This window comes from Amphichorda felina (assembly GCF_050947745.1).
Source record: "Amphichorda felina strain 45539 chromosome Unknown scaffold_7, whole genome shotgun sequence".
NCBI classification, from domain to species: Eukaryota; Fungi; Ascomycota; class Sordariomycetes; order Hypocreales; family Bionectriaceae; genus Amphichorda; species Amphichorda felina.
In genome coordinates this window covers 339,353-365,899 of record NW_028145043.1, presented here as the reverse complement: position 1 = coordinate 365,899, position 26,547 = coordinate 339,353, and the positions used below count along the sequence as shown (strand labels likewise).

General features: G+C 55.3%; 12 protein-coding genes across 12 annotated transcripts; 6 read left to right on the top strand and 6 right to left on the bottom strand.

Moving 5' to 3' along the window:
• Positions 1-257: 257 nt before the first annotated feature.
• ACO1O0_006909 (F-box protein) lies at positions 258-1,901 on the top strand (the record flags this gene model as incomplete). Its single annotated transcript, XM_083196287.1, has 4 exons — positions 258-284; positions 352-803; positions 1,203-1,314; positions 1,398-1,901. 4 exons carry the CDS (start codon positions 258-260, stop codon positions 1,899-1,901), a joined length of 1,095 nt encoding a protein of 364 aa, XP_083047495.1.
• Positions 1,902-2,428: 527 nt separating this feature from the next.
• On the bottom strand, positions 2,429-3,611 carry FBP1 (fructose 1,6-bisphosphate 1-phosphatase; the record flags this gene model as incomplete). The annotated part of the gene is made up of 3 exons (XM_083196286.1): positions 2,429-2,565; positions 2,640-3,424; positions 3,493-3,611. The coding sequence occupies 3 exons, from the start codon at positions 3,609-3,611 to the stop codon at positions 2,429-2,431; spliced, it is 1,041 nt and encodes a 346-aa protein (XP_083047494.1).
• Positions 3,612-4,802: 1,191 nt separating this feature from the next.
• Positions 4,803-5,573, top strand: PEX11 (peroxisomal biogenesis factor 11; the record flags this gene model as incomplete). The annotated part of the gene is made up of 2 exons (XM_083196285.1): positions 4,803-5,344; positions 5,411-5,573. The coding sequence occupies 2 exons, from the start codon at positions 4,803-4,805 to the stop codon at positions 5,571-5,573; spliced, it is 705 nt and encodes a 234-aa protein (XP_083047493.1).
• A 618-nt stretch (positions 5,574-6,191) lies between these two features.
• On the bottom strand, positions 6,192-7,731 carry ACO1O0_006906 (uncharacterized protein; the record flags this gene model as incomplete). The annotated part of the gene is made up of 6 exons (XM_083196284.1): positions 6,192-6,608; positions 6,662-6,758; positions 6,810-6,886; positions 7,169-7,329; positions 7,473-7,601; positions 7,680-7,731. The coding sequence occupies 6 exons, from the start codon at positions 7,729-7,731 to the stop codon at positions 6,192-6,194; spliced, it is 933 nt and encodes a 310-aa protein (XP_083047492.1).
• Positions 7,732-8,547: 816 nt separating this feature from the next.
• Positions 8,548-12,186, bottom strand: TRM8_2 (putative methyltransferase-domain-containing protein; the record flags this gene model as incomplete). The annotated part of the gene is made up of 1 exon (XM_083196283.1): positions 8,548-12,186. One exon carries the CDS (start codon positions 12,184-12,186, stop codon positions 8,548-8,550), a length of 3,639 nt encoding a protein of 1,212 aa, XP_083047491.1.
• Positions 12,187-12,553: 367 nt separating this feature from the next.
• TRM8_1 (tRNA (guanine-N(7)-)-methyltransferase) lies at positions 12,554-13,470 on the bottom strand (the record flags this gene model as incomplete). The annotated part of the gene is made up of 3 exons (XM_083196282.1): positions 12,554-13,038; positions 13,090-13,274; positions 13,328-13,470. The coding sequence occupies 3 exons, from the start codon at positions 13,468-13,470 to the stop codon at positions 12,554-12,556; spliced, it is 813 nt and encodes a 270-aa protein (XP_083047490.1).
• Positions 13,471-14,237: 767 nt separating this feature from the next.
• On the bottom strand, positions 14,238-15,392 carry HOM6 (homoserine dehydrogenase-domain-containing protein; the record flags this gene model as incomplete). Its single annotated transcript, XM_083196281.1, has 2 exons — positions 14,238-15,298; positions 15,356-15,392. 2 exons carry the CDS (start codon positions 15,390-15,392, stop codon positions 14,238-14,240), a joined length of 1,098 nt encoding a protein of 365 aa, XP_083047489.1.
• Positions 15,393-16,042: 650 nt separating this feature from the next.
• Positions 16,043-17,017, top strand: ACO1O0_006902 (CCDC174 family protein; the record flags this gene model as incomplete). Its single annotated transcript, XM_083196280.1, has 1 exon — positions 16,043-17,017. The coding sequence occupies one exon, from the start codon at positions 16,043-16,045 to the stop codon at positions 17,015-17,017; it is 975 nt and encodes a 324-aa protein (XP_083047488.1).
• Positions 17,018-20,214: 3,197 nt separating this feature from the next.
• Positions 20,215-20,973, top strand: GCN4 (bZIP transcription factor; the record flags this gene model as incomplete). The annotated part of the gene is made up of 1 exon (XM_083196279.1): positions 20,215-20,973. The coding sequence occupies one exon, from the start codon at positions 20,215-20,217 to the stop codon at positions 20,971-20,973; it is 759 nt and encodes a 252-aa protein (XP_083047487.1).
• Positions 20,974-22,346: 1,373 nt separating this feature from the next.
• Positions 22,347-22,979, top strand: ACO1O0_006900 (uncharacterized protein; the record flags this gene model as incomplete). The annotated part of the gene is made up of 1 exon (XM_083196278.1): positions 22,347-22,979. One exon carries the CDS (start codon positions 22,347-22,349, stop codon positions 22,977-22,979), a length of 633 nt encoding a protein of 210 aa, XP_083047486.1.
• Positions 22,980-23,861: 882 nt separating this feature from the next.
• ACO1O0_006899 (putative GNAT family N-acetyltransferase) lies at positions 23,862-24,512 on the top strand (the record flags this gene model as incomplete). Its single annotated transcript, XM_083196277.1, has 2 exons — positions 23,862-24,099; positions 24,172-24,512. The coding sequence occupies 2 exons, from the start codon at positions 23,862-23,864 to the stop codon at positions 24,510-24,512; spliced, it is 579 nt and encodes a 192-aa protein (XP_083047485.1).
• A 146-nt stretch (positions 24,513-24,658) lies between these two features.
• TRM7 (tRNA (uridine-2'-O-)-methyltransferase trm7) lies at positions 24,659-25,940 on the bottom strand (the record flags this gene model as incomplete). Its single annotated transcript, XM_083196276.1, has 2 exons — positions 24,659-25,770; positions 25,838-25,940. The coding sequence occupies 2 exons, from the start codon at positions 25,938-25,940 to the stop codon at positions 24,659-24,661; spliced, it is 1,215 nt and encodes a 404-aa protein (XP_083047484.1).
• Positions 25,941-26,547: the final 607 nt, after the last annotated feature.

Genomic DNA, 26,547 nt, shown 5'->3' with positions numbered 1-26,547 from the left:
TCATTATACCCTCTTCTGAATGAAGGGTGAGCGACAGGCGAGATGCTCCTGCTACGGGGCGAAAGAGTTTTCAACTCTCCCTCTCTGACCTACATGTCCCTAACTTTACATACCACCAACTCAGTCACATTAAGTAAGAACAGGCAGCTCTGGCCAACTTCCACTTATCCATCCTTCTAACCTCGCATAGTCGCACCACCCCTATTCAGCTCTCCCAAAACCTACTAATACTATAGATCAACCTCCATCACCATCCGATGCGTAAAGAGGAGTACTGTATCAAGGTCCCCGAGAGGTTTTGTTCCAAAAGCGTCACCCGCCAGAAGATTCCTTCGCTGACCAAATCTCAAGATTCTCGGGAGGCCATCCGAGGCCCCAGGCCTGTTTGGGCGCCTAACTCCTGAGATTGAACTCGAGATTACTTCCAAGATCCCACCATACGCACGACTCTGCCTCTACATGACGTGCTGGCCCCTTCTCAAGTTCTCCCCTCCCGCACGCCCTGACCACGAGCTCCAGCGTAGATACCCCATGCGCTACGTCAGGAGACTGGGGCCGGTGGCCTGGAGGCTCCTCTTCTGCCGTAAGTGCAAGCTCTACCGATCGACCCAGAAGGAGAAATGGCTCTGCAAGTACCCTGGGAAGGAATTCGGAAACTCGGACTGGAGTCAGATGCTGGACACTTGGTCCCAGGGGCGCTACGCCCTTTCCCATCAATGGTGCCCGGATTGCTACCATGGCATTCAACAGACCTCAGCGGAGCCACTGGTGCTTCCAGTTAGGCCAAGGGTGGAGGAGGCTATGTGAGTTTTGCATATGGCGCGATATTCCTGGCTATTGTCACTGCGAGACGCTCATTTCAAAGCCGTACCTGATTGCTTCTGATATGACGGGCTAAATGCTTCGAAGGAGAAAGAATGTCCAAGGTGCCTGGTTAAATGGACTTGAAATTCGGGTGGTTCGATTCACGCAACTATATCAAACGACTCCGACAGACCACCATGGAACCATATAGTGGACTAGCAGTGACGGCTGTTACGAAAGTGCCAGTACATGGCCGACTCTGTGAATGATTCTCGGCGAATGATCAATTCACTTTCAACTTGCTTCTCGCTTAAGTTTTCCTTGTCTTCTTTTCTCGCCTTCCTTTACTTCACTCTTTCCATCCCTCTGTCACCTTCCTGCCTCTCATCTTCCTCCAGCATCCCATCCATCATCAACGAGGCCATAACCAACAATCCTCCTAGCAAAGAACAACCCATCATGTGGCAGTACCCAGGAAGAAAGAGGCGCACTATGAGGGTCCCAAAAACTGTATGTTTTGCTTCCTACTAGATGCTCCGCACCCAATGTGCCCCCCTCGCCCCCCCAAACAAAACAAGCTAATCCCATGGTAGTGCAGGATGAAGCAGCCCCAGCTGTCCTCGCCCATCGTCAGGCTCCCCAACGAGCTCATCCTCCAGATCTACGACTACCTGGAGCGCCACGAGGACAAGATCTGCCTGGCCCTCACGTGCAGGCGCCTCCTCCAGCCGGTGCCCGCGCTGAGGCTCCGGCTGCCGAGCTCGGTCCCCAAGATGTGGGGGCTCACCGCGCAGCTCTCGTGGCCGTTCTACGAGGACATTGCCTACAAGGAGGAGAACTTCCTCATCTGCAGAGGCTGCAAGAAGGCGCGGGAGGTTGGGGAGTGGAGGTGGAGGCCTGGATGGGGGGACTCACCGTCCCCGATGTACTTCCTCAGAACCCAGAGGGGCATCCGGGACCAGGCATACAACAGAAGCAAGGGTTACTATCCCATCTGTCGCGAGTGCGAGGATGAGCGCATACGCAGGATATTAAGACGCGTGAAGACGCTCATGCCCATCGAGCCGCCACGCAGACCCGCAGAGAAACAGGAATAACCAGATTGGCTTCCTATCAATGGTTAGCCCCCTAATCGTGTGAGTCGTGAGACGGGTGCTGTTGGAAGGAGGTTGAGGGAAGGATGGATGAGGGTTGATGGTTTGGCTGGGAACGAGAAAGCACTGTTGCTGTTGCTGGATAAGAAGCTGGGTTCACTCATTCCACCCATGAATGGGGTTAGGTATCCGTACATGTAGTAGCTATCTCATAGGTAGTCTATGTTCCTTGATGGTCGTGCCACAAAGGGAGCCAGACGTCAATATTGGTATCAACTCCGACGGCATTTTGGTATTAAACCATGAAAGAGACCACCAGAGGCTCTCGATGGAGCAGAAGCTTTCTGCAGTGTTCGATGGCAGGCCCAGCCATCTCTATAACATGAAAGTTGTGCCACGCTTACCAAGCCCCCAATTACACTAGACCTCGCATGGAGGTTAACATTCAGCCTGCGTTTTGAATTTTCTGAGTAAATGTCATTTTAATCATGCCAATCATGCTAGACAATCTGCTTTTTTCTTTTTACAAATTATGCCGACTTGTGGTGCGCCTTGACCTTTTCCACCTCGTCCCAGCTGCCCATGAAGATACCCGCGCGGTCGTGGATGTGCTCGGGCTGCACCTCGAGCATCCTCCTCATCTTGCTGTCGACGGCCTGGCCACCAGCTGTGATGGAAAACACGTTAGCAATCGATCCCTCCAGATGCATAACAAAACACGTCTTCATTGGTAAAACTCACCATTCTCAAACACCATGGCCATGGGCGCGCACTCGTACAGGATGCGCAGCTTGCCCTTGGGGCTCTTCTTGTCGGCCGGGTAGGCAAAGATGCCTCCGTACAGCAGCGTGCGGTAGGCGTCGGCGACCATGCTGCCGATGTAGCGGGAGCTGTAGGGCTTGCCGCTGTTGGCGTCGGCGAGCTTGAGGGAGTTGAAGTAGCCGATGGTGTCCTCCTCCCAGTAGAGCGAGTTGCCCTCGTTGACCGAGTAGATGGCGCGGGAGCGGGGCATGCGCATGTTGGGGTGGGTGAGGATGAACTCGCCGACACCGTTGTCGAGGGTGAAGCCGTTGACGGTGCTGTCCTTCATGGTGATGACGAGCTGGGCCGAGGCGCCGTACATGGTGAAGCCCGAGGCGACGAGCTCGGTGCCTGGCTTGAGGATGTCCTCGCGGGTGCCCTCAGAGCCCTCAGGCAGCTTATGGACGGCAAAGATGGTGCCGACCGACACGCCGGCGTCGAGGTTGGACGAGCCGTCGATGGGGTCGCAGGCGACAGCGTAGCGCGCGCCCTTGGCGTTGCGGAAGAAGATGACGTCGTCCTCCTCCTCGGACACGAGCAGCGCGACCTTGCCGCACGAGCGCATGGCCTCGATGAACAGGTCGTTGGAGATGACATCGAGCTTCTTCTGGTCGTCGCCGGTGATGTTGGCGGAGCCAGCCAGGCCGGTCAGGTTGACGAGGGTGGCGCGGCGGATGTAGTAGGCGATGGACTTGAAGGAGAACTGTAGCGCATGGCAGAGGAGTCTGGGGTTGTCCCGTCAGTGAACTGGGGACTGGGAGGTCAATCGGGGGTCAATTGGGGTGTGTCGCACGTGAAGTCACCGGTGGCCTCCTTGTGCTTGGTCTGCTCCTCGGTGAGGAAGCGGGTGAGGGTCACAATGTTTGTGTTGACCTTTTCGGTCTCGGGCATGCCGTTGCCGTTCTGCGCCATCTTGAGGGTATCACGAGGAAGGAGTAAGGGAAGAGAAGAGGAGGCTTGTTGCGATGAGAGAGTCCTCGGGTAGCTGAGGTGGTCAAAGATGTACGGATGAAGTCAATATGAGGGGCACGCGGGGTAGCTGTCACAAGTTCGGGATGATGAAAGATCAGAGGTCTGGACCAGGAAAACGATGTCAGGTATATGGCAAAGTGAACTAGAGTCAGAACCAGGCACCAAGAGGCAGCGATGACGATAGATGGCGGGACGGCGTGTTTAAGGCAGTCCCACCAAGCAACCAAGGAGGAGGCGCTCGCGGATGAGGGCCCCGAGGTCTCGCTCCATCTCGGCAGAGAAAATCACCCATTGCGCCCCATGACCACGGCGGTTATCGTCGCCGCTGGCAGGAGTTGAATCAAACTGACGCTCCCGCTACCACGACTCGGGTGTGTCAAGAGGATTTCCCGGGTCGGGCTAATGGCCAGACGGCGTCCTGAGCGCGCTGAGAGGGGACACACGGCCATTCGCGGCCACACAGCAAGCGTTGCACGCCGGCGTTGACATGAGATTTCCGACCCTGGCGCCGCCTCGTTTCCTGCCAGTCCCCACCGTCGCTCGGCTATTCGATAGCGACGTGCGTGTGATGCAGCGGGTGGAGCCCCGCTTGTCCCTCGCCTTTCGACTTTTGTTTCCGACCGGGCGATGCTTTCGTCGAATCGCTTCCGATGATCCACCTCGTTCCGTTTTCCGTCACCTGTGGCTGGTGCCCCGAATACTGTGGCTGGGTACCGTGTGGCTGGTGTCATCCCATGACACCTCAGGCATTAACATCACGTGCGCACCTAATCTCGGCCTCCCGTCCGCTTTGAGTGCTCCACCCAGCGACGTCGGCCGTGGGCACTGTGAGAGTGCTGTGGCCAGAAAGTTAACGGTGGGGTTGGCAAGCCTCCAGGGTCATTGCCTCGGCATGTGAACCGCGCCGACGAGCTATATCCCCAGACTGGAAGCCTTGCCGGGGAACATCAAAGCTCCATCTCACTTCCTTCTCCTCATCAACTAATTATCTTCTTCCATCCCCCGGCGCTCGACTCGACCTCTCCTCGAGCTCCCTTCCACCGTTCTCGCGCCGGCCGCTGTCATCCTCCTCCCCCCCGACCGTCTACACCACACCACACCAGAAGCGCAATCCTCGCCGCCGCCGCAACCATGGTCGCCGACGCCCTCGTCTACCACCCCTCGGTGGCCCACTACCTCAAGTTCCTCTCCACCACCCTCGGCCGCGACAAGCTCCTACGCACCATCCAGTACTTTGCCCGCTTCTACGCCTGGTACCTGCTGCGCACCAACGGCACCAGCGCCTCCATCGCCCCCTGGACGGCCACCAAGAAGCAGTTCGGCCTGATCCGCAAGTTCATGCGCGTCGGCAAGAACGTTGAGCACCTCAAGGCGGCCGCCACCGCCGCCGATGCCAAGGTCATGGATCCTGTGCTGCGGTACGCCACCATCGGTCGCCAGCTCGGCTACGCTGGCTACCTATCTTTCGACGCCGGCACCGTGCTCGACGCCGCCGGCATCCGCAAGTGGGAGGGCGCCAAGCGCCTGCAGCACGAGGCGTACCGCTTCTGGGCCATGGGAATCGCGTGCAGCGTCGTCGCCCAGACCTACACTCTGTACAGGCTCAAGCAGCGCGAGGCCAAGGTGGACAAGAAGGACGGCGAGGGTGTTGTCGAGAGCAAGCGCATCACTCTGTATGTTTCAATCCCGTGAACCTGTAGTTTAGATGTAATGCGCGTGAATGCTAACCATCATGATAGGGAGCGTGGAGTCAGCCAGCTACAGCTCATCTCTGATTTCTGCGATCTTACCGTTCCCCTCTCCGCCCTTGGCTGGGTCGCTTTCGATGACGGCATTGTTGGTATCGCCGGTACCGTGAGCAGTTTGATCGGTGTTTACAGCCAGTGGAAGAAGACGGCTTAAGCAGGGGATTCTATTACCAAAGGGGGGGTGGGGGGGGTGGTTCCCGATCTTGGAGGTTTCTGATTGACGAGACCGCGACAACTGAGCGCAACTTACTGGAGCTCGAAAAGCCACGACAGGTGTACGATACGATGATGCTCCCGCCAGCGCTATTCCCATTTCCACATGTCATTGTTTTCCTTGGATAGATAGCCTGGTAGTTAACGAGAACTGGTTGAATTCGATGAAACAATAACTATAATATGCGAACAAACGTAAAAGAAACCCAAACAAGCGGGGCAAAGGTCCGAATAGTCATACAACACGGCAGTGCTTTCTGTTTCTTTGCGTCACCCTCGTCCCGCCTGTAATCATCGTAGTCCCCAAATTTCCCATCCTTGTCGTAATCGGAGACCGAATTAAGCCGTTACCTCCAGGTTTTCATCGTCACCATTTCTCGTCCCATCCTTATCTTACCATCATACACTCTTGCGACAAGGTGTCGTTTTCGGCGTGATTGGACGGAGACCATCTATTATATCTGGTCAAGGACAGTTCCCCCAAGAGGCGCATTAAATGAAAGTGCGCGTAGAAGAGAGTAATGATATGCATCGCGAGATCGGATGGTAGAAAATATATTTACCAGTAACGGCCACCTCGCTCGTAGTCACGTGCTGGGTACCCCTCTCTGGGAGGATATGCGGGCTCCCTAGGTGGCGGAGGTCGGTCATACGGACGGCCGTTCGCGTAAGGGTCCGCCGGGGCCGGGTAGTCTCGGCGGTAAGGATCGTCATACCGTCCTCGGGGGGGAGGAGGCGGGTAGTCGTCCACAGGGCGCCGGGGAGGCGAGCGGTACCCTCGGGTCCGGTCGTCATAGTATTCGCGGCGAGGGCTGCGGTCGCGATATCCGTAGGGGGCATCCCTACGAGGGCTGTATCCACGGGCAGGCGGTCCGCGGCGGTCGTAGTCGTCTGCAGGAGGCGGCATGTATCCACGACGTCCACTAAATCCGGGCGAACGAGACCTGCCACGGGCTGGGGGGAAATCGGGCTGCGTCTGTCGCATCAATGTTAGAAGTGTGCATCCGCAGAAGACTCAGGGGACCTCACATCAGCAACACACTGGACACGGGTTCCTTTGAATTCGAGGCCGTCCAGTTTCTCTACTGCAGTCCTCAGGTCCGCAGCGGACTCAAACTCGACAAAGCTGCGTGGGCATTAGCTTTGATCTCGTCGTCATGTTCAACTTTGGACTCACCCTCGTCCGCTGGAGTCGCGGCCAGTCTCGGAGTACACAACATCCAAACTGGATTGGCGGGCGAAGTCTTTCAGGTCCTATTTCCAGTATCCACGTAAGTTCCTGTCCAGGAAGGGTAATTTGTCCACAAGACACCATCCAGTCAATCCAATGAAAGCGCCAGAGGGGCCTGGGGTGTCCGAAAAGAGGAGGAGAATCGTGCCGCGCCGGTAGTCCGTAGTCCCGAGAAACTCGGGGCTCAAGGTCCTTCACGGCGCAATTATCGGGGAACCGGGGTACATGTCCAACCACTGCCCCAACAGAGAGAAAACAAGGAATCCAGGGAGTCCGGCGAAAAGGAACGGAGAGAGGAGACAGACCTGCCAGCTCGTATCAGGTGGGAGACCCGTGATCTGCATGCGATGGGGGGTTCGTCGAGGCCGGGGCGGGGCTCGCTCATGGCCGCCAAAACCGGGCTCGCGCTGGCGGTTGCCGCGGGCAAACTGGACGGTGAGCCGTTCCCCCATGAAATCGGATCCGTCTTTGTGTGAGGTCGCACGTTAGCCAAGGAGGGGGGGTATGGGGGGCAGGAGTCGGGATCGCGGGGGTCACGTACGGAAAGCTACAACGAGAGACACTAGCGTTAGTAGAACGATCGCAACAACAGCATCTTGTTCAACTCACCCGGAACGACATCACGAGCATCCATAGGGTCCTTGTACTCGATGAAGCCAAAGCCATTCATGAGCTTCACCTCAGTAATCTCCCCGGTGCCATGGGTCGCAAAGTGGGCCTCGATATCGGCCTTGGTAGCTGTTCCGTAGAAAAAAGCGCGTCAGTGGCATGGATCGCGGGCGCAAGAGCAGGAGTAGGCTGGGTGGATGAATGGACCTGTGCGAGGGAGGTTGCCCAAGTAGAGGCGGGTAGCCGAGACCTCGGTCATGTTGCCGTTGGGGGAGGCGGTTGTGCCAGAAGTATCGAGGTCGAGCCAGTGGAGAGGTGACGCAGCGGGCCTAATATTATTGTCGTTGTTGTTGTTGTTGTTATTGTTGTCCCAAGAGTCCTCAAAGCGAAGCGCGAGATGGGAACCAGGCCAGGGGACGAAGAGGCTGATGTGGCCGGAACGGAAGAAGCAAGTTGGCAGGTGGCGTTGGCAACGTTGGGTTTCCAAGCCAGGTGAGGAGAAGGCAAGAGGTTGGTTGGCAAGGTTCTCGCCCTCCCTTCCACGGCGAGCCGCTGAGGCGCAGGTTGACCAGTGGAATGTGGATGCGCTGCAGCCAGCACCCCAGTGAAGGGCAGGCGGCAAGCCACGGCAGAAACAGCGAATCAGCGAGCTCCTCAACCAGCTTCCCCAGACTTGCTTAATGAGGCTGCGCCAGACACTAGTCCCTTCTCGTTTACCACATATCGTCGTCTTGTCAGTCGCGTAGGCTTTCATGTGTGAAGGAGGTCACTGGCAGATCAAATTGACGATGAGATTTCAATCCTTGCTGATATTCATTATCTAATGTCTTGAACTGCGTCGCTATTAAGGTCCAAATCGTCGTCCAGTCGTCTAGAAACACGTTGCGCCTTACGCTATGCTTTCTTTTTTTTTTTTTTTTTTTTTTTTTTTTTTTTGCCTCAGTGGGCAAAATGTGCCAACACCCATTGTTATACCTCGTCAAAGAGAATCGCCACAATCTCATCCAGCATGGTAAATACAAGATGAGCACTGTAGAAAGTCAGCATCGTTCAAGATGTTTTGGAGAGGGGCTACCTACTTGAGCCGCGAATTATTAAAGGTGGCAAAGATGCGCCGGCTCGCCGCCTGGGCATTCACCCTCCCAACGACACTACCAGCAAGGTCGGGCACCAGCGTTGCCAGCATTAAACTTGCCTCAGTCCTCGTCTTCTTCTTCTCTGCCGCTGTTCTAGGACGCCGATCCCGGTTGAGCTGGCCGTCCGGCCACAGATTATCCTGGACCATGCCCATGTACCGCAAGATACTGTCCTCGGCAACTAGCACCTTGACATTGTCGCGAACTTTGCGCTCAATAGTACCACCCAGAAGCTGTTGGAGCACAACGACAGCGGCCCTTCCTCGCAGCCAATTGTTGCCCTTGTTCAGCTCAAAAACTTCGAGGAAGATGTCGCAAATCGGCTTGATGAACGGCTCAAGTTCCTTATTCTCAAAGGCGTTCAGCTCTGCTTCGGCTTCGGCTGCAGGGAATGTCTCCTCATTGACATTGAGCGGCATTGAGTTTAACTGGCTCGTCGCGGCGGCGATGAGGTTCTGGCCAGCGACAGAGATCTGATCCAGGACGGGGATATTGCCCAAAATGTCTTCCATGCCATCCGTGACCGAATCGTAAAGTCGTGTCATCATATCCTTCTTATCTTCCCGGTCCATCAGGTCTTGACCCTGAGCGATGGCGCTCTGAGACAGGAATGCTCGTAGGTCGCGGCTGCGGCAAACGTCGGGTAAGAGGAGCAGCTCTCGCAGATACTTCTCTAAGGCCGTGCGCCTCTTGCTCAGGAACTCGCTTTGAAACTTCATCACCATTCGCCGTCGGGGAAAGTCCAGATTTCTCACCGAAGGGTACCTGGAACGTAGCTTCTGGTGGAGTTCGTGGAACTCGCTATACCGCCGTGTAACGATCCAGGATGCGGCGGGCATCTGCTCGCCTGCGTTGCGTTGCACCTCGATCGCGTAGAGAGCGAATTCTCTTCCATCCTCTTCTCTCCCCACTTGTATCGACTTGATCCTAACCGTTGACCGCCCATACAAGCTGTTGTCGCTTTCTTGCACAACATACTGCCGGCGCTGGAGTTCTTTCCTCCTAATTTCTCTTTGTAAACTAGCCCTAGACTTCTTTAGGATTCGCAACTCAGCCGTATTGTTTGTCAGCTCGGCCTTCTTAGTGAGAGAAGCTACGATGGCCTCTTGTGCCACCAAGCGGTCGATATCGTTGGTAAGGGAGGTGATGGCCTCCGCCAAGCCCAAATCTCCAGGCGCTGCCTCGTGCACTTCGTCCTCCTCGTCGGGGAGGGGGCCGTCTTCTACGTCATCATCCTGGTTTAGCTCCCCTTTATCCTCGTCACCAAAGAGGTCGTCATCCACAAAGACGCCGATGCGGGAGGCTGCGCTCACTAGGCCCAGAGAGGATAGGCTAGGCTTTTCTGCTTCTTTACCGGTCACAGCTGGACGCCCAGAATCTATTGAGCCCCGCTTCGATTCATTCTCGTTGGCTGAGAGAAGACTGCTGACTCCTGTTTCCTCCATAGGGCCTCCAAAGAGTGACTCCCGGAGGTCTTCGGCAGTCTGCGGTCTGTCGTCCTCCATAATATTGCTCAGAGCTTGCTCCATAGCCTGGACTACCTGGGTGTCGGGGCCCTGTTGGCCGTTGGAATCTAGTAGATCTTGTACAGAGTCGACCATTCCATCGTTTTCCAGGTCATCATCATCAAATAGCGGGGTCGATGGTCTTTCATCCAAGGATCTTCGCGAAGATGTCATGGGGTCGACTGCGTTGCCGTTGAAATTTAGGGATCTGAGGTCTGAGGCTGAGCCAGTGCGTCTATTCGTCCCCGAGGGTGGAGGAGCAAGACGCGACACTGCCTTTGGTTTAGAATATGATGCTGATGCTCGATAGTTTGGAGGCGGAGCGGGCGGTGCGGAGGTTTCAATAGATGTCGTTGCCGGTGCAGGCTCGGGCGCAGGCGTTGACCTTCTATGTGACGCCTCCTGAGAAGCAAGGCACTTGTAGAACAAGTCGGATTTCTTGAATGCCTGGAAGAACCGGTTTTTCATCTCTTCCAGTACAGCTGTTTGCGCTTTCAGAATAGCCCTCCTGGCTCTGTAGTACTGGGCAGGTGTGGCAGATCTCCCCGCCTGCAAGAACTCCTTGATTTCCTTCTTAGAAGACTCCGGGACCTTCAACTCTGGTTTGGTGAGGTACGCTTGATGAATCTGCTGAAGATCCAAGCGATCGGAGTCGGTCCACATTGGTAAAGATGAAGGTAGCTGTTCGTCTTCTTGGCCGTCATCCTCGAGAGGATTTCGAAACCCGTCTACAACCAGCCAGAATTGAACAAGAGACATCAGTCCCTGTCGATCCATGTACTCCATAAAGTACGAAAGACCCGAAGAGTCCCGTAATAGGTCCACAAGGGAGGCATGCTCTAGTCGCGAGGTGGCGGCTGGAGCAGGCGAAGTGGACGAGGGGAGAGGTTCCGTACGCCTGTCTCCGCCAGCGGCAAGGTGGTTGACCTTCTGATCTAGGAGCCGCTTGCCCATCTCGAGTCGGCGCAGGTACACTGGGTCAGCGCTGTCTTCGAGAGAATCACGCTTGAGTTGGCTGGCGACTTCGCTCCGGAAGCGGCGTGCATCTGACAGGTTGTTGACCTTCCGAATACCCCGAATAAATTTCTCAAACTTGCGCTCGTTATCACCAGGGACAATCCGAGGAGTAGTAGCCTGCTTCCCCACTCTGGGATTGGGGGACGCATGCTGGTCGAGGGCAGCTCTGAGTTTTCGAACCGTGGATCTGTCCTGTAGCATCGAACGCCCGTAATTCTCCATCACCTGATTCCATGTATCTGGATCCGACAAAAGTTGTAGAATAGGAAAGAGGACCGCGCAGGCCGCGATCTCGCGTATCAGTGAGGACACCGTCCGGCTTGCCAGGATATTTTCAGGCAGGACTTTCGGCATAATTCTCGATACTAGCGACCGTAGGTAGTCTTGCTGAACCATCTTGGTATCTGGGAACGACAGCGAGGCAGCCGGATGCAGCCGGCCATCTCGAAATTTGGATGCGATGGCCAGATCTAGCTCCTCCGACTCGGTGACGGAACGGTTGAGTTTGCGCCCGCGGACAATCTTTTCGGCATCGTAGAAGTCTCGAAAGTGACCGGTCAAAATGGGAACGACACGACTGGTGACGATGTCGGCAAGGTCCTTATCGCGAAGCGAGTCTTGCAAGCTTGACAGCGCAAGGCGGATTGTTTTGTCGACCTCGTTCGAAAACGTTGGGTTGGGACTGATGTTGGAGTACCATGTTCGAATAAAGTCGCGGAGGATGAGGTTGAGGACATTGTCTATCGCGTTGGACACTTTCGTAGACTCGGGGAAGAGGGGAGAGCGAGTGTAGGCTTGGCGCTGGCGCAATGCTTCCACCTCTTCTCGCCACACGGCAGTGCCTGTGAAGACGGCTCCTTTCGGCCGGGGGTTCCGTTTGCTTAGTTTTCGAGAGGTGAGGACGAGGGGAGCTGCGAGGGCGAGGGCGGCTGCGAAGAATCCAGTGACGAAGGCATAGCCAACCCAGCGCAGGGCGGGCAGCCAGCTCACGGCATAACCCCACGCTATAAAGGCGGCTACACCCGCGAAGGCTACATGTCGTCGCTGGAGGGACATAGCCGCAGCTAAGCCCTCGATCGCATCGTCGACGGACGTTGCAAGTGTTTTGTCGGTGGCGGTCAGTGGTTGTCACTCCAGCAGTGGTTGATGGTTGCCAGTGGCGTGGTAGCCAGTGAGGTTGAAACAGCTTGCCAGAGCTTCTGATGGCTCTCGGGCAAAACAGTGGAGAGGGGCAGTTGCCATTTAGTAGGATCCCTGTCTTGGCATTGTGTCACCGATCAGGGTCCCATCACATTCAACTACACAAAGCTTGAATTACGATATGTAAATAGATATTACTCCGTAGTTATAAAACATTTGGGAATTTAACTCAGGATCTTTCTTTTTTATTATTATTTCAATCATATTCTATTCAGCATGTCCCCTACCACGGAGGATCTTCAAGACGACGAAACAGAGCCACGAACTTCTGCCCTCCATTCCTCGTGACCTTTTTTCCTTCTTCTGTTTCGGTCGACATAATCTTAGTGCACTCATCCTTCTCTTCTTCCTCCTTTGACACTCTCTCAAAGGAAGGGTGCGCTTCTAGATGTTGCACCATCCACTCGTGCAAGGCCTGGACATCCGTAATCGTATAAACGATACCGCCCGGCTTCAGGGCGTAGGCGTACTCCGAGTTAAGCGTTGTCGAGACGATTCTGGCCTTGTGTTTGCGCGCCTTGAAGTGCGGGTCCGGGAAGCAGATGAAGATCTTGCTGAGCTGCGCCTTCTTGAAGAAATTTGGCAGGAACTTCATTGTGTTCGCACGAAGACAAGCCGCATTCTGGTACGGCCCACCGGGGTTTTGTGCGCGTAGAGCCCAAATCTTTTCCTTGACGAATGATGACACTTGTGACCGGATCTCCAAGCCTGCCGGGCGTCAGCGACCCATCGGAAGTCGGCAGCAGTGCTCTCACTCACCTAGCATGAGTTTGTCCGGCATCACAGGTGCAAGAGCCACTAGAAGCCCTCCGAAGCCACAGCCGATATCAACAACTTCGACATCCTTGGTGAGTCGTTTGGGCTGCGCAGAATCGTCCGCAGACGTCTCATCCACGAAAGCCGGGAAATACGTGGACCAATCCATCTCATCCGGGGATGCCGGGCTTTGAGAATTATCAGCATTATCTTCGGGAAAATATGAATGAGGACAAACTACTATTCTAATGAATGATCCGAGAAGGGATTCGCATGTGCTCGTTGACGGTAGAATCGCTTGCGGGGCAGCCTGGCTATGCCCTCCTGGGTCTTATGCTCGCGGAACTTGTCGCGCCCCGCGCCCTTTGTGCTCACGGGAGCCATTGTGTCGGGTATAGTGCACACTTGGTGCTCTTCTGGCTGTGAATGCAGGTCGCGAATGTGGGATGAAAGGTGATTGAGTTGGTGAAGGACTTTGACTTGAGTTCGAAAAGGGAAGGCGGTGAGCGCTGTCCCTCGATGCTGGGCTGCAAGCCAGATGATCCAGTCACCCAACACTCGGGGCCCACCTGACTCGCAACATGCGTGGCAGGCGACCGGCCCGATCCATGATTCCAGGAGCTACTTGACCCAGCTGGACCCTGTAGCATTTCGTCCTCATCAACAATCAGACGAGAACAATAACGCCAGTATAGATCACCAATACAGAACTACGTTTAGCCATGGACAGCTCGTCCCAGGACACAGCTTGGACCTTAGCTAGCCTTTTCATGCCTGACTATTCATTCCTGGTTCGGTCCATCTCGTTCATCTGCGTAAGCTCGCCCCCGCGTCTTCCCCAAGAAGTAGTTCGATGCGCTAACCTCGGGCAGCTTGGGTTGGGGCTTATCTTCAGCATCCCTTTTATACTACTTATTCTCATTGATTTCGTCTTATGGGTATGGAGGACCCTTTGGAATCGAACCCCCGAGAGCAACCCCGCTACCTTACACGAACCACAAACGGATGCGACGCCGACAGACACGACGGCGACCAGCGCCACGCATATCGACGAGAACATGCCACACCAACGTACACGGAGGTTATGATGCTTACAAACGAATAGCAAACAAACAGACAATCACTTTTTATTCGAAGCTATCCGGCAGCGTCTATGCGATTTGTCCCAGGACCTTGATCAGGTCGCTAGTCACACCCATGGCCGTGACATCCCCGCCGGCACCGGCGCCCTGGATGATGAGCGGGTTACTACCGTACCGCTCAGTGTAGAAGTTGATAATGTTGTCGCTTCCCTTCAGGGCGGCAATTGGATGCGAAGCGTCAAACTTCTCAAGCCCGACCTTGACGCTCTTGGACGCGACGTCGATGCTGCCCACGAAGCGAACAACCTTGCCAGCCTTCTCGGCCTCGGCCTTTACATCCTCCATCTGGTTATCGAAGGCAGGCAGCTTCTCGAGGAACTCGGCGCCGCTGCTGCAGGACTCGAGCTCCTTGGGGATCAGGCTCTGCACAGGGAAGGACTCGGGCGACTCAACAGGAATGCCAGCGAGGCGGGCAAGAATAGTCAGCTTGCGGGCAACGTCGAGGCCGTTGAGATCATCTCTGGGATCGGGCTCCGTATATCCTAGGCTCTGAGCCTTCTTGACCTCGGCGGACCACTTGCCACCCTGTCCCGAAGTCGGCGCGAAAGAGTTGAAGAGGAACGACATGGTGCCGCTGAAGACACCCTCAATCTTGGTGACATTATCGCCCGTCTCGACGAGGTCCTTGAGGGAGGAGATGACGGGCAGACCTGCGCCAACAGAGGACTCGTGGTAGACCTTCGCTCCAGAGGCAGCTGCGGCTGTGAAGATGTCCTGCCACAGCTTGTAGGAGCCAGAGAAGGCCTTCTTGTTGGGGGTCACAATGCTGATTCCGCGGCTGAGGGCCAGCGGGTAGAGCTCTGCAACGTCTTGGGAGCTAGTGTTATCGACCAGGATGGTCTTGGAGGGGGCAGCAGCGAGGAAGTCGACGACCTTGGGCAGGGCCAGGGGGCCCTTGGAGGAGGCGGCGAGGGAGTCGGCGACATGGTTCAAATCGACGGGAGCGTAGTCGTCGTTATAGAGGGCCTTTCGGCTAGTCGCAATGTAGACAAGGCTCAGCTTGGGCGAAGGCTTGCGGGCAGCCAGAGCCTGGAGCTGGGAGAGGAAGCACTTCCCAACGCCACCGGCGCCTGCAGTTCACGCTCACCGTCAGTTGCAAGATCAATTGAAGATAAGATGGAGCCTACCAATGACGGCAATGAAAACCTGGTTCGTAGCAGACATTGTGATAGATGTGCACTCGGTTTCGTCACGTTGTTAGAGGTTGAGGATGAGGGACAAAATCGAGGGGTCCGATGGCGGGGCAGCTGTGAAGAGAGCAGTTGACGGCTTTGCTCTGGCAACCCCACGTCATCCCATCCGTTAATCGGATGCATCCCTGACAACACGGGAAATGTTCGCAGACAAATTCCTTTAGCCTATGAAATTAGACACTACAGCTATGGTTTCTCGGATTTCTTAAGTTGTACTGTCATGGAAACTTCAGGCTCGAAGTGTCATTCATTTCGATGCTGAAAATATTCGGGGTTGAGTGTGTACTAGGTAGCTTTGATAGGAGAGTCTGGTGTAAGCTGGGATTTACTTCGTCGTGGCCCATTTTCCAAAGTATCGAAAGAACTTTAACTTAATTCCCACTAATTTAGTGTGGGAAGAGATCCTTTTATATTGGTAATTCAACTCTAGCCGATAGTAACACGGTTTTTGATCATACTACTACTACCTAGTAGCGGCCCAGGCGAGGGGTAGACTCATCATTTTCGACTACCCTATATCTTGCCTCAGCCAATGCTACTCCAGCCAGAGCAAAGTTGCCTGGCCATTTACTCACAACACATCTCAACCTCACGTTTACCAGCTCTCGCACATCAATAGTCATGCCCCAAGATCCGAACCTGTACGGCCAGCGGCCGCCCAAAAAGCAAAAGCGCGATACCAACCTCTCATCGTCGCTGGACTTCACCGCGCAGCTGACATCGCTCATGTCAAACTCGACCTCCTCTGACCGCTCGGCTGCGCGCTCACGCCCCTCTCGTGAGCCGAAAGGAGATCTCTTTCGCAGCAACCAACCCAAAGCTCAGAGCAGCCGGGACGATGACGCCAAGCTGGTGCTCAAGGAGGTTGCGGGTACAGACGAAGAGGCCCAGGAGCGTGCGCGTGCCAAGCGCAAATTGGAGGACAAGGCCCGACTATATGCCGCCATGAAGAGAGGAGACTACGTCGCCAAGGATAACGAGGCGGCACCACTAGTGGACTTTGACCGCAAATGGGCCGAGAACGTGGAGGGAAAGGATGACTATTCCGGCAGCAGCTCTGATGGCGAGGAGGAAGACGATGGAGATGAAATGGTTGAATACGAGGACGAGTTTGGGCGACTGCGGAGAGTGACCAGGGCGGAAAAGGAAAAGCTAGAGAGGCGAGCGAAGCGAGGTTTGCTAGGCGCAGAGGAACTGGAGCGCATGTCAGCACGACCAAGCGCTCCAACCAACCTGATACACGGCGATGCGATACAGGCAATGGCTTTCAACCCGGACGACCCCGATCAGATGGAGGCGCTTGCACGGAAACGGGACCGGAGCGCAACGCCCCCGGAGCTCAAACACTACGACGCGGACCATGAGATCCGCACCAAGGGTACAGGGTTTTACAAATTCAGCAAGGATGAGGGGGTTAGGACACAGGAAATAGAGGCCCTTGAGGAGGAGCGCAAGAAGACGGAGCAGCACCGCAAGGAGCGTGAGGAGCAAAAAGAGGCGCGTCGCCGCGAGATTGAGCAACGGAGGAGGGACATGGCTACGAGACGGGCGCAGAAGCAGGCTGACAGTTTCCTGGATGGGCTGGCCGAGGGCTGAGGGCCGGGTGGTCGGCATGTGTTCCAGCCCCATTGGTACCTTGCTGGGAAACAAGCCGACCCGAAGCAGTGGCTTGTCCAGCCCTCCATCACTAAATTATTAGCACCATTGTGCGAACCGAGCCATATTCGCGCGCATGTACGGAGTACGTACGTATTATTACGTATAGCCGAGAAAGACCTAGGCACTCCTAGGAGGGTCTTTACGGGGTTGATATCGTGGATTGTCCCACTGGACAGTCCTGCAAGCGGCCCGAGTCTACGAAGTACGGTTACTGACGACTGGATTCTGCCTGTCAGCATCGACGAAAGAGGTGGCCCGAATCTGGACTAGCGGTAGTGTCGCCGCTTTTTACTCCAACAACTGGGACCCTTCAACCTCTCCATTCGTTGTATTATATAATTTATATTAATAATCTGGAGGCACTTGGCTAGGTATACTATGAGAATAATTCAAGGGATGGTTGGAAATTGTGAGCTGTTATGTTATGCGCCGCAGGTTACAGACAGGCGGCGTTGTTGTTGAACTGCAGAGGCTCCATCCAAGTTGATCCACGAATTCGCGATAACTAGAATATATTAGTAGGGTTGCATTGTGGCGTGCAGGAGACTGACGCGGTCCACATCTGACGAGACGAGTAGGCATCTTCAGGTTGCTGCTCGGGTACGGGTTCCGTGTACGCATGTCCCCCATCATTCCAGATTCGGGCCACATACAGACAGGCTTAGTGTTAGGAAATAGTATCTGTGGCTTTGCTTTGAAGGACGAGTAGGAGGCTCGAGAAATCTCGGGACCAGCGCCACCAAACCTGGAGAAAGTACTAAATGATCATGGGTCTACTATAAGGAAGCCCAACATCCGCACCAAAAGGAGTATAGATATCTGGCAACAGCCCAAGTTAAGAGCTCATACACTATTACATTTAGAATTCAACTCTTCGGAGCTATTGTCACTACACCTAATCACCTTGGCCGACCTCATCACCTCCAGCGTCTGACGTGAAATCCTCCCGCCTAGCATTGCTATCTGCAGCCACACCCAGACTTTGGGGACAGTTGGACAGTGCTTTCTCTCGACCCAAAGCCGGGAGCGGGTACCCGCCATGACAGGTTTTGCCATGCTAGAGCAGACCGGAAACCATGTAGCTTCGGTTAAATGTCTGGCCAAGACGTGACACTTGCATTGTTACATAGTATACGGAGTACTGATGGCCCACTTCCGGTGGCATTGGCATCATCAAACCTCGCCAAATTACCGTTAGCAAAACGTAATACCTAGTAGTATGTTACGTGTAAGAGTTTACTGGTGGCAATTCTCAAGTTGCACCGTCTTGCATTCTCTCTCAGCCTTATTGCTGTACGGAAACCCTTTTGGGAATTGCTGCCGAGTCAAACTTGACACAGCCTCAACATTCCTAAGAACTGCAGCTATTAGTAGTTAAGGGCCATTGTCATTTGATTTATTGACCTAGATGAGGCAGCAGCATGGTGCTTGGATTTAGGCAAGACTCGTATGAGTGGCTTGGAGGTGGTTCCTTACGTACCCAACCTTAAAGCAGCACCCTTCCGGAAGTGATCCATTTCGTATTGGGTACTGTACTCGTACAGATACTTCGTACTCGTACTACGTATGTACCTAAGAGTCGGTACTCCGTACGTGTATTTGCAAGGGTGGATAGTACGAGTATTGCCCGTATCTGCAGGCAACTGGCAAACAAAGGCCGGAGTTTCAGGCAGAGGAATCATGTCAGCTTGGAGGCTTGGGCCCTACCTAATATTATTCCACTCACCAGTCTGGTACGCTCCGCCCCCCAGTTTGGGGCTTTGGCGTGCTGACCAACCACTGGGAGGCCAGAAAACTACCAATGGTCCCGCTTCATGTTGCGCGCCATGGACAGGCTCGACCCACGGCCGACAAATTGAATTCAATTGCGGCGGGCGTGGTTTTCTCCCCCCTCTCGTCTGCCTGCACCGATCGAAGCCTGCCGCCACGCGCGTTAAGTTGAAATAGTTGTCACGGGCAAAGGAACACGTCGCTGCAGGGCGTCACGCCTTGTCGTGGTCGTCAACAGAATAGAACGGAACTTGGCAGGGTTACCGAGGGAGCGATGAAGCGAACTGAAGGGCCAATGATCGGTCTGGCAATTTAGGAACCCCGGTGAGGATGGGCAGCTTGGTTGTAGAGGTGTAGCATCTTGCGAGGCTCATCCCCAGGCTCTCGCCAGGTGGGAAATTCATTAGGGCTACCCACCAATCACACGTTGCGCAGCCTGCATTGGCGCGGGACGGCTGGTATGACTCACACGGTCTACATGGCCAAGGGCGTACCAAGACGCGCTGTGTCGCGCAGCATCAGTGCCCCACCAAACTTTCTATGCAGGCTGTTAGCAGAAACATCCCCGCGCCCCCACTAGTGCATTTCGCAGCTGCCTCGGATTTCCGGCTTAAAAATCCAAAATCTCCCACCCTCTTCATGCTCCGCCTCTCCCCTCTCCTCTCCTCTTCAACCCCATACACAAAATATCACATAGAATTCATCAGCACGCCGCGAGCGACCAGCAAGATGCGATAAACAACCCCCCTTCCGCGCGTTTCCCCCAAACCGTCAAGATTCAGTCTCCAGACACTTTCAAGATTCACAACCTCCCCATCCCCACTCAACCCCTTCGTTCAGATCACCTCCCGGTTGATTTGAACTTCAGCATCACGGCCTCGCCCAACCGCTCAAGTTCCCTCACCACCGCCACCATTTCAGGCCAAGACTTTCCAGTCTTCACCACGGATTCCCAGTCACAATGGCTTTCCCCACCACCCTCCAGTTTGCCGGACCCAACCGAGCACCAACAACAACAGAGCGATCCTCCGCAGCAGGACTTTGTCTTGTTCGACAGCCCTCAACCGCGTCATCACCCTAATAGATCTGCCTCGCTGTCTAGCCAGCGCCGTCACTCGTCTCATAACCAGACTGCTCGTCGTCACAGCCACCAGCACTCCCCAGCTGTCCAGAACCAACGAGTGGCCCAAATTCTCCAGGCTACAGGGCACCACCAACCGTCATCTGTCAACGCGAATCGCTTAAACCAGTTCTACGCCTCATCCGCACCTTCATCTACCACTGCGCTGAACCAGCAATCTCGGCCCACCAGACCTCCAGTCCCCCTGTTCTACCAGAGCACTGATAGTGTCCCAACCGCCAAGATGATGAACGCAGCAGGTTCGTATAAGGATGCCCCCAACATGGCATCCGACCTCACTCGCTTACATATTTATTCAGACGTCGATTTGGACGAGTTCACCGCCTTCGAGAGCGGGGCTCACACAGCCTTCTCCTCACCGGCGATACCGACCAACTTCGACTTCTGTGGCAGCGCTTCTAGCTCCACGTCCAACTTGAGCACCGTCTCTCCTAATGACCTGCTCGTCAATGAACCATTCATGTCTGCTCCGAACTCGTCTGCCCTCACAGCTCTGACCTCACCTTCCGTCAACGAGTCTCCTGAGTTCGATGGATACGACGTGTCTCCCAATTTTGGTGACGCCGACTTTGGTGGACCCAGTGCTGGGAATTGGTACCCTCTCTTCCCAGAGACTACCGACATTGATCACAGCGTGGATGTTTCTCCTGCGCAGAAGTCTGACGACCTCGAGTTCGTCGAGCGCCCCTCAACGGGTAGCCGGCGGAAGTCGGCCAACTCGCCGACGTCCGGAACTCCTCGTCATTCGTCTGTTTCTGGTGTCAACTCTCGCAAGCGAGACAAGCCTCTCCCTCCGATCATCATAGAGGATCCTAATGATGTTATCGCGATGAAGCGAGCTCGCAACACCCTCGCCGCTCGAAAGTCTCGTGAACGCAAGGCTCAACGATTCGAAGAACTCGAGGACCGCATTGCCAAGCTCGAGGCGGAGCGTGACCACTGGAAGAGTATTGCACTTTCCCAGTCGGGCGCTCAGAACTAAAAGTTGTTGTTTCAATACCCTCTCTTCTACTTCTGCCTGTTGTTTCTCAAGGAATCCGTGGTGGCGTCTGAACTGTCACCCGGACAGTGTGTGTTTTTAGTATGACTTGGTTACATGAATAATAAGGTATCTGTTTCAAGGACATTTTTGCGTCTATGTCTGAGAGTGACTTGCTACTTCTCCATAACCTTCTAGTTCCCACAGATGGTAATACTAATACTTCAGCCTCATGCTGTCGAGAGTATCCGCACACATCAACTTCTATTGAAAACCCACCGGCCATTAGTGCCATGGGCCATTGAAACCTAGAAAAGGATGGCGAAGCCTGTCATGCCTCCTTGTGGATGGGTGGTCAGGGAGTAGAGTTCGTGGCGTGCCTGTTCTAGCGCTGTTCCTGGATTCCTACCTGACACTATACATGTAGCTATAGTACGAGTATCCGTAGAACGCATAAGCTTGGAGCAGGGTGTCATGACTTAATGGCTGTTGGTCCGCCCTGGTCGTGTGATTCCTCCTTCCAATGGCCATATCCTTGAATAGATGAGATGATATTACTCTGCACGTGGGCTTTCACGAAATAGTTGTAACTTGTCAATATAATCATTCGTAGCTGCTCGCGGTGGAATGAATGGGAAAAAGTTGGCCTTCACCGGTAGACGTACTCTGCACTTCGTCATGAAGATGTTTTATGCCCGTGCGGATATATAAAATACCTACTGGTATGTGGTTGAACAACCTTGGAAGGTTGGATAGTCTACGGTATAGACAGGTAGGAGCGTTCCGTCATGCCCTACGATACCTAACCAAAGTACGCATGGTGTTGCTCCATGGGACGAGAGTTCGAGCCGACCGAGGCCTGTGAGATATAGTGGGCAGTACGTATTAGTACCTAAAATCTTATACTTGGACACTTGTATTTATGCATTATATATATATGAAGGTACTTCGTCCTATGATGATGATTCATTTACGGAACAGAATGCAGATCGCTTTCCGCCTTTTTTTTTTTTTTTTTTAATTGCAGCAGCAGTTTGATGGAGCTAAGTCTGCGAATTGCTGTATGTGACACAGTCATTGTGAGGAACCACCTGGCAGAATGGGATAGGGGAAGCTTCTTTAATATGCATCATTATAGCCTTCAATTGGACTGATTTGCTTTCGAGAGTCCCAAAGAGCATAAAGGACTGACTGTGAATGTGTCGCAGTATGAAGTTCCGCATAATAGTGTACCCCTGAAGTATTAATAGTGGTTCAATATCCACATATCTGCTTACGCTCATTTCTCCATCCATGACTCTCTCACCAGGGCCTCACCTCACTCACTTACCATCACCATCACAACCATCAAAGACCGGCGCCACCACCAGACAAACATGGCGTCCCGCGTTCTGAAAGCCCTCCTCCTGGGGCTCCTCCCAGCGGCGGCCGTCGCCAAGACCGACCTAGACGACTGCACCACCATCGAGGGGACCTACACGCCGTCGTGGAGCGGAGCGGACCCCTGGCGCACGCGCTTCTACTACGACCCGGACACGTTCGAGGAGTGCTCATTCCTCGACTGCGGCGGCGGGCGCGCGCCCCCGAAGAAGACGGTGCCCGGCTGCGGCGAGTACACGGGCACCGCCACCTACTCGCCCATGTACATCGAGCTCGTGACGGTGACGACCGATGGGATGCCCTCGACGGTGACGGAGGGCGTCTTGAGATCGGGCCCGCCGCCCGGCGTGACGATCACAGAGGCGACGGCGACCAGCTCGAGCAGCGCTGCGGCTGAGACGGAGTCAGAGTCGGAGTCGGAGGACGAGAGCAGCACTGCGGCGGAGACTAATACGAGCAGTGCTGGGGGAAGCGAGGGCCAGGGCAAGGGTGATGATGCGGCGAAACCGACGACGACTGACGAGTCCCAGCCCAGCACGACACCTACGGGTGCGGCGGCGGCACCGACTGTGGGAGCGGTCCTAGGAGGATGCCTCGTCGCGGGCGCTGGAATCATGGCCATGATTTAATGGGGGCTGGGGGGTCTTTTGTGTGCCAGCATGGTCGTATTGATAGGGGAACACCGGTGTTTCTGATACCCTACCTACCTGTAGATAGATCTGGGCCGTCTAGACCATGGAACCATAGACTCATAGCTTCTCGGGGAAGATGACGTGTGGATCACAAAACCGGCGCCGATCCCGAACCTGCACGTCGTCTGCAGCCGCTTGGCACCAACCTGATCAACGACACCCTAGGGTTCAATCATATGTACAAGGCTGCATTGACATGTCTGAAATGGCTCCGTGTTTGTATCGCTCTCCACCAATATTAACGTACCTGCTACGGCGGGAAGTACCGAGGGGGCTCGTCTCCACGATAAGGAGCACGGCCATCACGGGCTATAAATCTCATATGACCGCCACGCTGGCAACATGTCTCCGTGGGATAACTACATTCGTATCTACCCAAGTTTCCGGGTTTCCCCAACATCTCCCCCGCAAATCGCAGATCGCAAATCGGGCAGCTGACTCGAGCCGTCTGTGGGACGCTGCCGCACCTCCGATCACACGCCCAGTTCTCACCCACCAACAGCCGGCGCTAACCGTAGAGGCCGGCCTCCCTTGCCCCCGTGCCCCCCGGCTGCCTTCCACTACGTAACACGATTCCCTCGTTAGCAGGTTTGGCATGCCCGAGTGTGCCATTGCTGCTAGCCATTGTTAAAAGGTAATAGCCCTGGCGGCGGAGCACTCCCACACTCTCCATCCTCACTAACACCTGCTTCCACCTTCTTCCCCACAGATTCGAGACTCCTTGGCCTGAAAAGGCTGAAAGAACTACCTACACGAGGTATCGCCAGAGAACGGGGATATTATTGCCACCGCAAAGACGGGTTGATCCAGGGATCCAACATGGGACTCCGTGCCAGCAAGCTCCAGCCGGAAGGCAACCCTCGGTTCTGGTACCGGGACAGCTTCTTCCTCACCACTGACAAGACCTATCTGGACCATAAGCTCGTCAATGACCACTTCGACTCCGATCTCATGTGGTGGAATGGCGCCATAGGGCACACCCAGATGAAGAAGATGCTCGACAACTGCCTCACGTTTGCTGTGTACTGGGTTCCCGAGACGGAAGAGCACATGAACAGTAAGACCATTGCCTTGATAGACGCCACCTCTGCCCCCCAAGCTTGCCACAGAATCTAACAATATATCGCAGAGAATGGGGCCCCGCGGCGGCAGCAAGGCAAGGAACTCAAGTTTGTCGGCTTCGCCCGCCTGGTGACCGACTATGTCAGCTTCGCCTATCTCACCGACGTATTCATCCTGCAGGAGTACCAGCGGCGCGGCCTCGCGTCGTGGATGATGCGCTGCATAAAGGAGATGGTCGACGAGTGGCCCGACCTGCGGGGGCTCATGCTCATGACCCACGACAAGTCGGCGGCGCGGATGTACGAGGCCACGCTGGGCGCCGTCGACTTTGACAAGGGGCCCTCGGCTGGGCTGACGATGCTCGAGATGGCGGGGCAGGCCGAGAAGCTTCTTCCCAAGGATCATTGACGCTGGCTCAGATGAGAGGTAGTGGTTGAAAAGAAGTAGGGGGAGGGGGTTTGATAAAGAACTGGCGTTGAGCATTTGCTTAAAAAAGGTGGCATTTGTTTTCCTGGCATGTTTTGGAATCTCGGCCAACCATCCGAGAGTTGTTTTTAGAACATTCGCCTGTGCGAACCCCCAGATCCAGCAGATCGCATCTCGAGGGCGCGCTTGTATGGCGGCGCAATGGGAGGTTGGACTGGGTCAAGGGAGACGTAGTCTTCGGGGAGCTGGTACGATGCATCCGAATCAAAGGCGGACAGGTCTCCGCACGCGACAAAAGGCGCGATCCATCGAATATGTTTGTTGCTCCCCTCCGTGGTGTTCTCCTCAGTGTCGTCGTAGACCTCCATCTCAGTGACCTCGGCCCCCGCGAGACCGACGGGCGACGCAGATGTGGCACTCCACGTTGTCGCCTGCGCGTCTTGCATGAGAACTTCCGCAATAATGGGCTTCTGCATCTCCCTCTCGGCGACCATGCGATCCAGCCTCTCCCCCACGCCCAGCGGCTCCTCGAGGCTTGCTCGGAAACCGGGCGGGGGTCGGAAGTTGATGCACACGATGAAGGCTTCCACGCTGGTGGCGCGGCTGCTCCGGGGCTTGGCCACGACCACCTTCTCGAAGAAGATCTTGAGCTGCGCGTACAGGACGTCAACGTTGCGGCCACGGAAGATCTTGGCCACGAACTTGCCGCCCGGCTTGAGGACGCAGAGCGCCAGGTTGAGCGCCGCAAAGAGCAGCTGGGACTGAACGTAGATGTCGAGGTCGTGCAGGCCCGTGACGTCCGGGGCGCCGTCGCTGATAACGAGGTCGACGGGGTGCGAGGCCTGGGTGCTGCTCGCACCCTTGGGGTCGTAGGACGGGTCCAGCGCCGAGAGGAGCAGCGGCACCGTCGCCGGGTGGGTGATGTCGGCGCGCAGGGTCGTGATGCCCGCGAGGGGCGAGATGGGCTGCAGGTCGATGGAGACAATCTTGACGTCGTCGCGTGGCTTGAGCTCTCTCTCCTGCTCGGCCAGGTCGTCGCCGAGCCTATCCCTTTGCTCGTCGCTGAAGTGCTCGGGCAGGACGCCCAGCATCTGCTGCCGGAAGCGGGCCTCGCGGTCCTGCCATGCTGCGCGGCCAAACTTCTCGCCCTTTATGAGGACCCTCGACAGGACCTGGGACCAGCTGCCCGGCGCGGCGCAGAGGTCGACGACTCGCGAGACGTTGTGGAAGAGATCGAATTCTGCGGTTTGGATGTGAGCTACAGATCTTTGTTGCGGTCAATGACGGGCTGGGGGGGGGACACTCACCCTCGTCAAGCTGGAGGAGCTTGAAGGCGCTTCGGGCGCGCCATCCCTGCTCCTTCGCGAGGCGGTAGTAGGCGTCGCGCTTGTCCTTGGAGGATTTGCCCATGGTGCGGTGGGAGAACGTGTGTGGTTGGAAAATCCCTTCTCCATGCCCCGCGATCCAAAAATCGCATGTGGTGGGTGGGACATGTGGACGTGGGGCTGGATTGAGCTCGGGAAGTCCCCACGTCATTCAAACCCATCCACCATCAAGCCACATACTAACACATACAGCAAGGGTCCTATCGAATTGCTACTCAACTTGGTGCGCGCCACGTTCCTTCGACGTCCGGAAGATTTTATTCGTGGACTGCCGTTTGGCTAGGGATTGAAGGCCGCGTCGGCACTTCAAGGATCCAATGAGTCCATGACCTCCATATCCCCACGAATCACCAGCGTGAGGGGAATCGGCAGTCCATCTTGGCCATCATGAAACTGGCACCCACTCTCAAAAGCGCTCCAATCGAGTCGATGCACACGTAGACTTGGCGTTACTTAGAATCTCATGCGTTGGAAATCCAGCAGTCTGGCATCCTAGCTCGGCTCATTTAAGATTACGGAGCGAGTGGTCATGATGCCGTTTTAGGAGTCTTGGATCTGCCTATGGATGCTGGGGCCGGGTCAACTGTCACTACTATACTGAGAAGCTCTGTAAGTCTGACGGCTATATATTC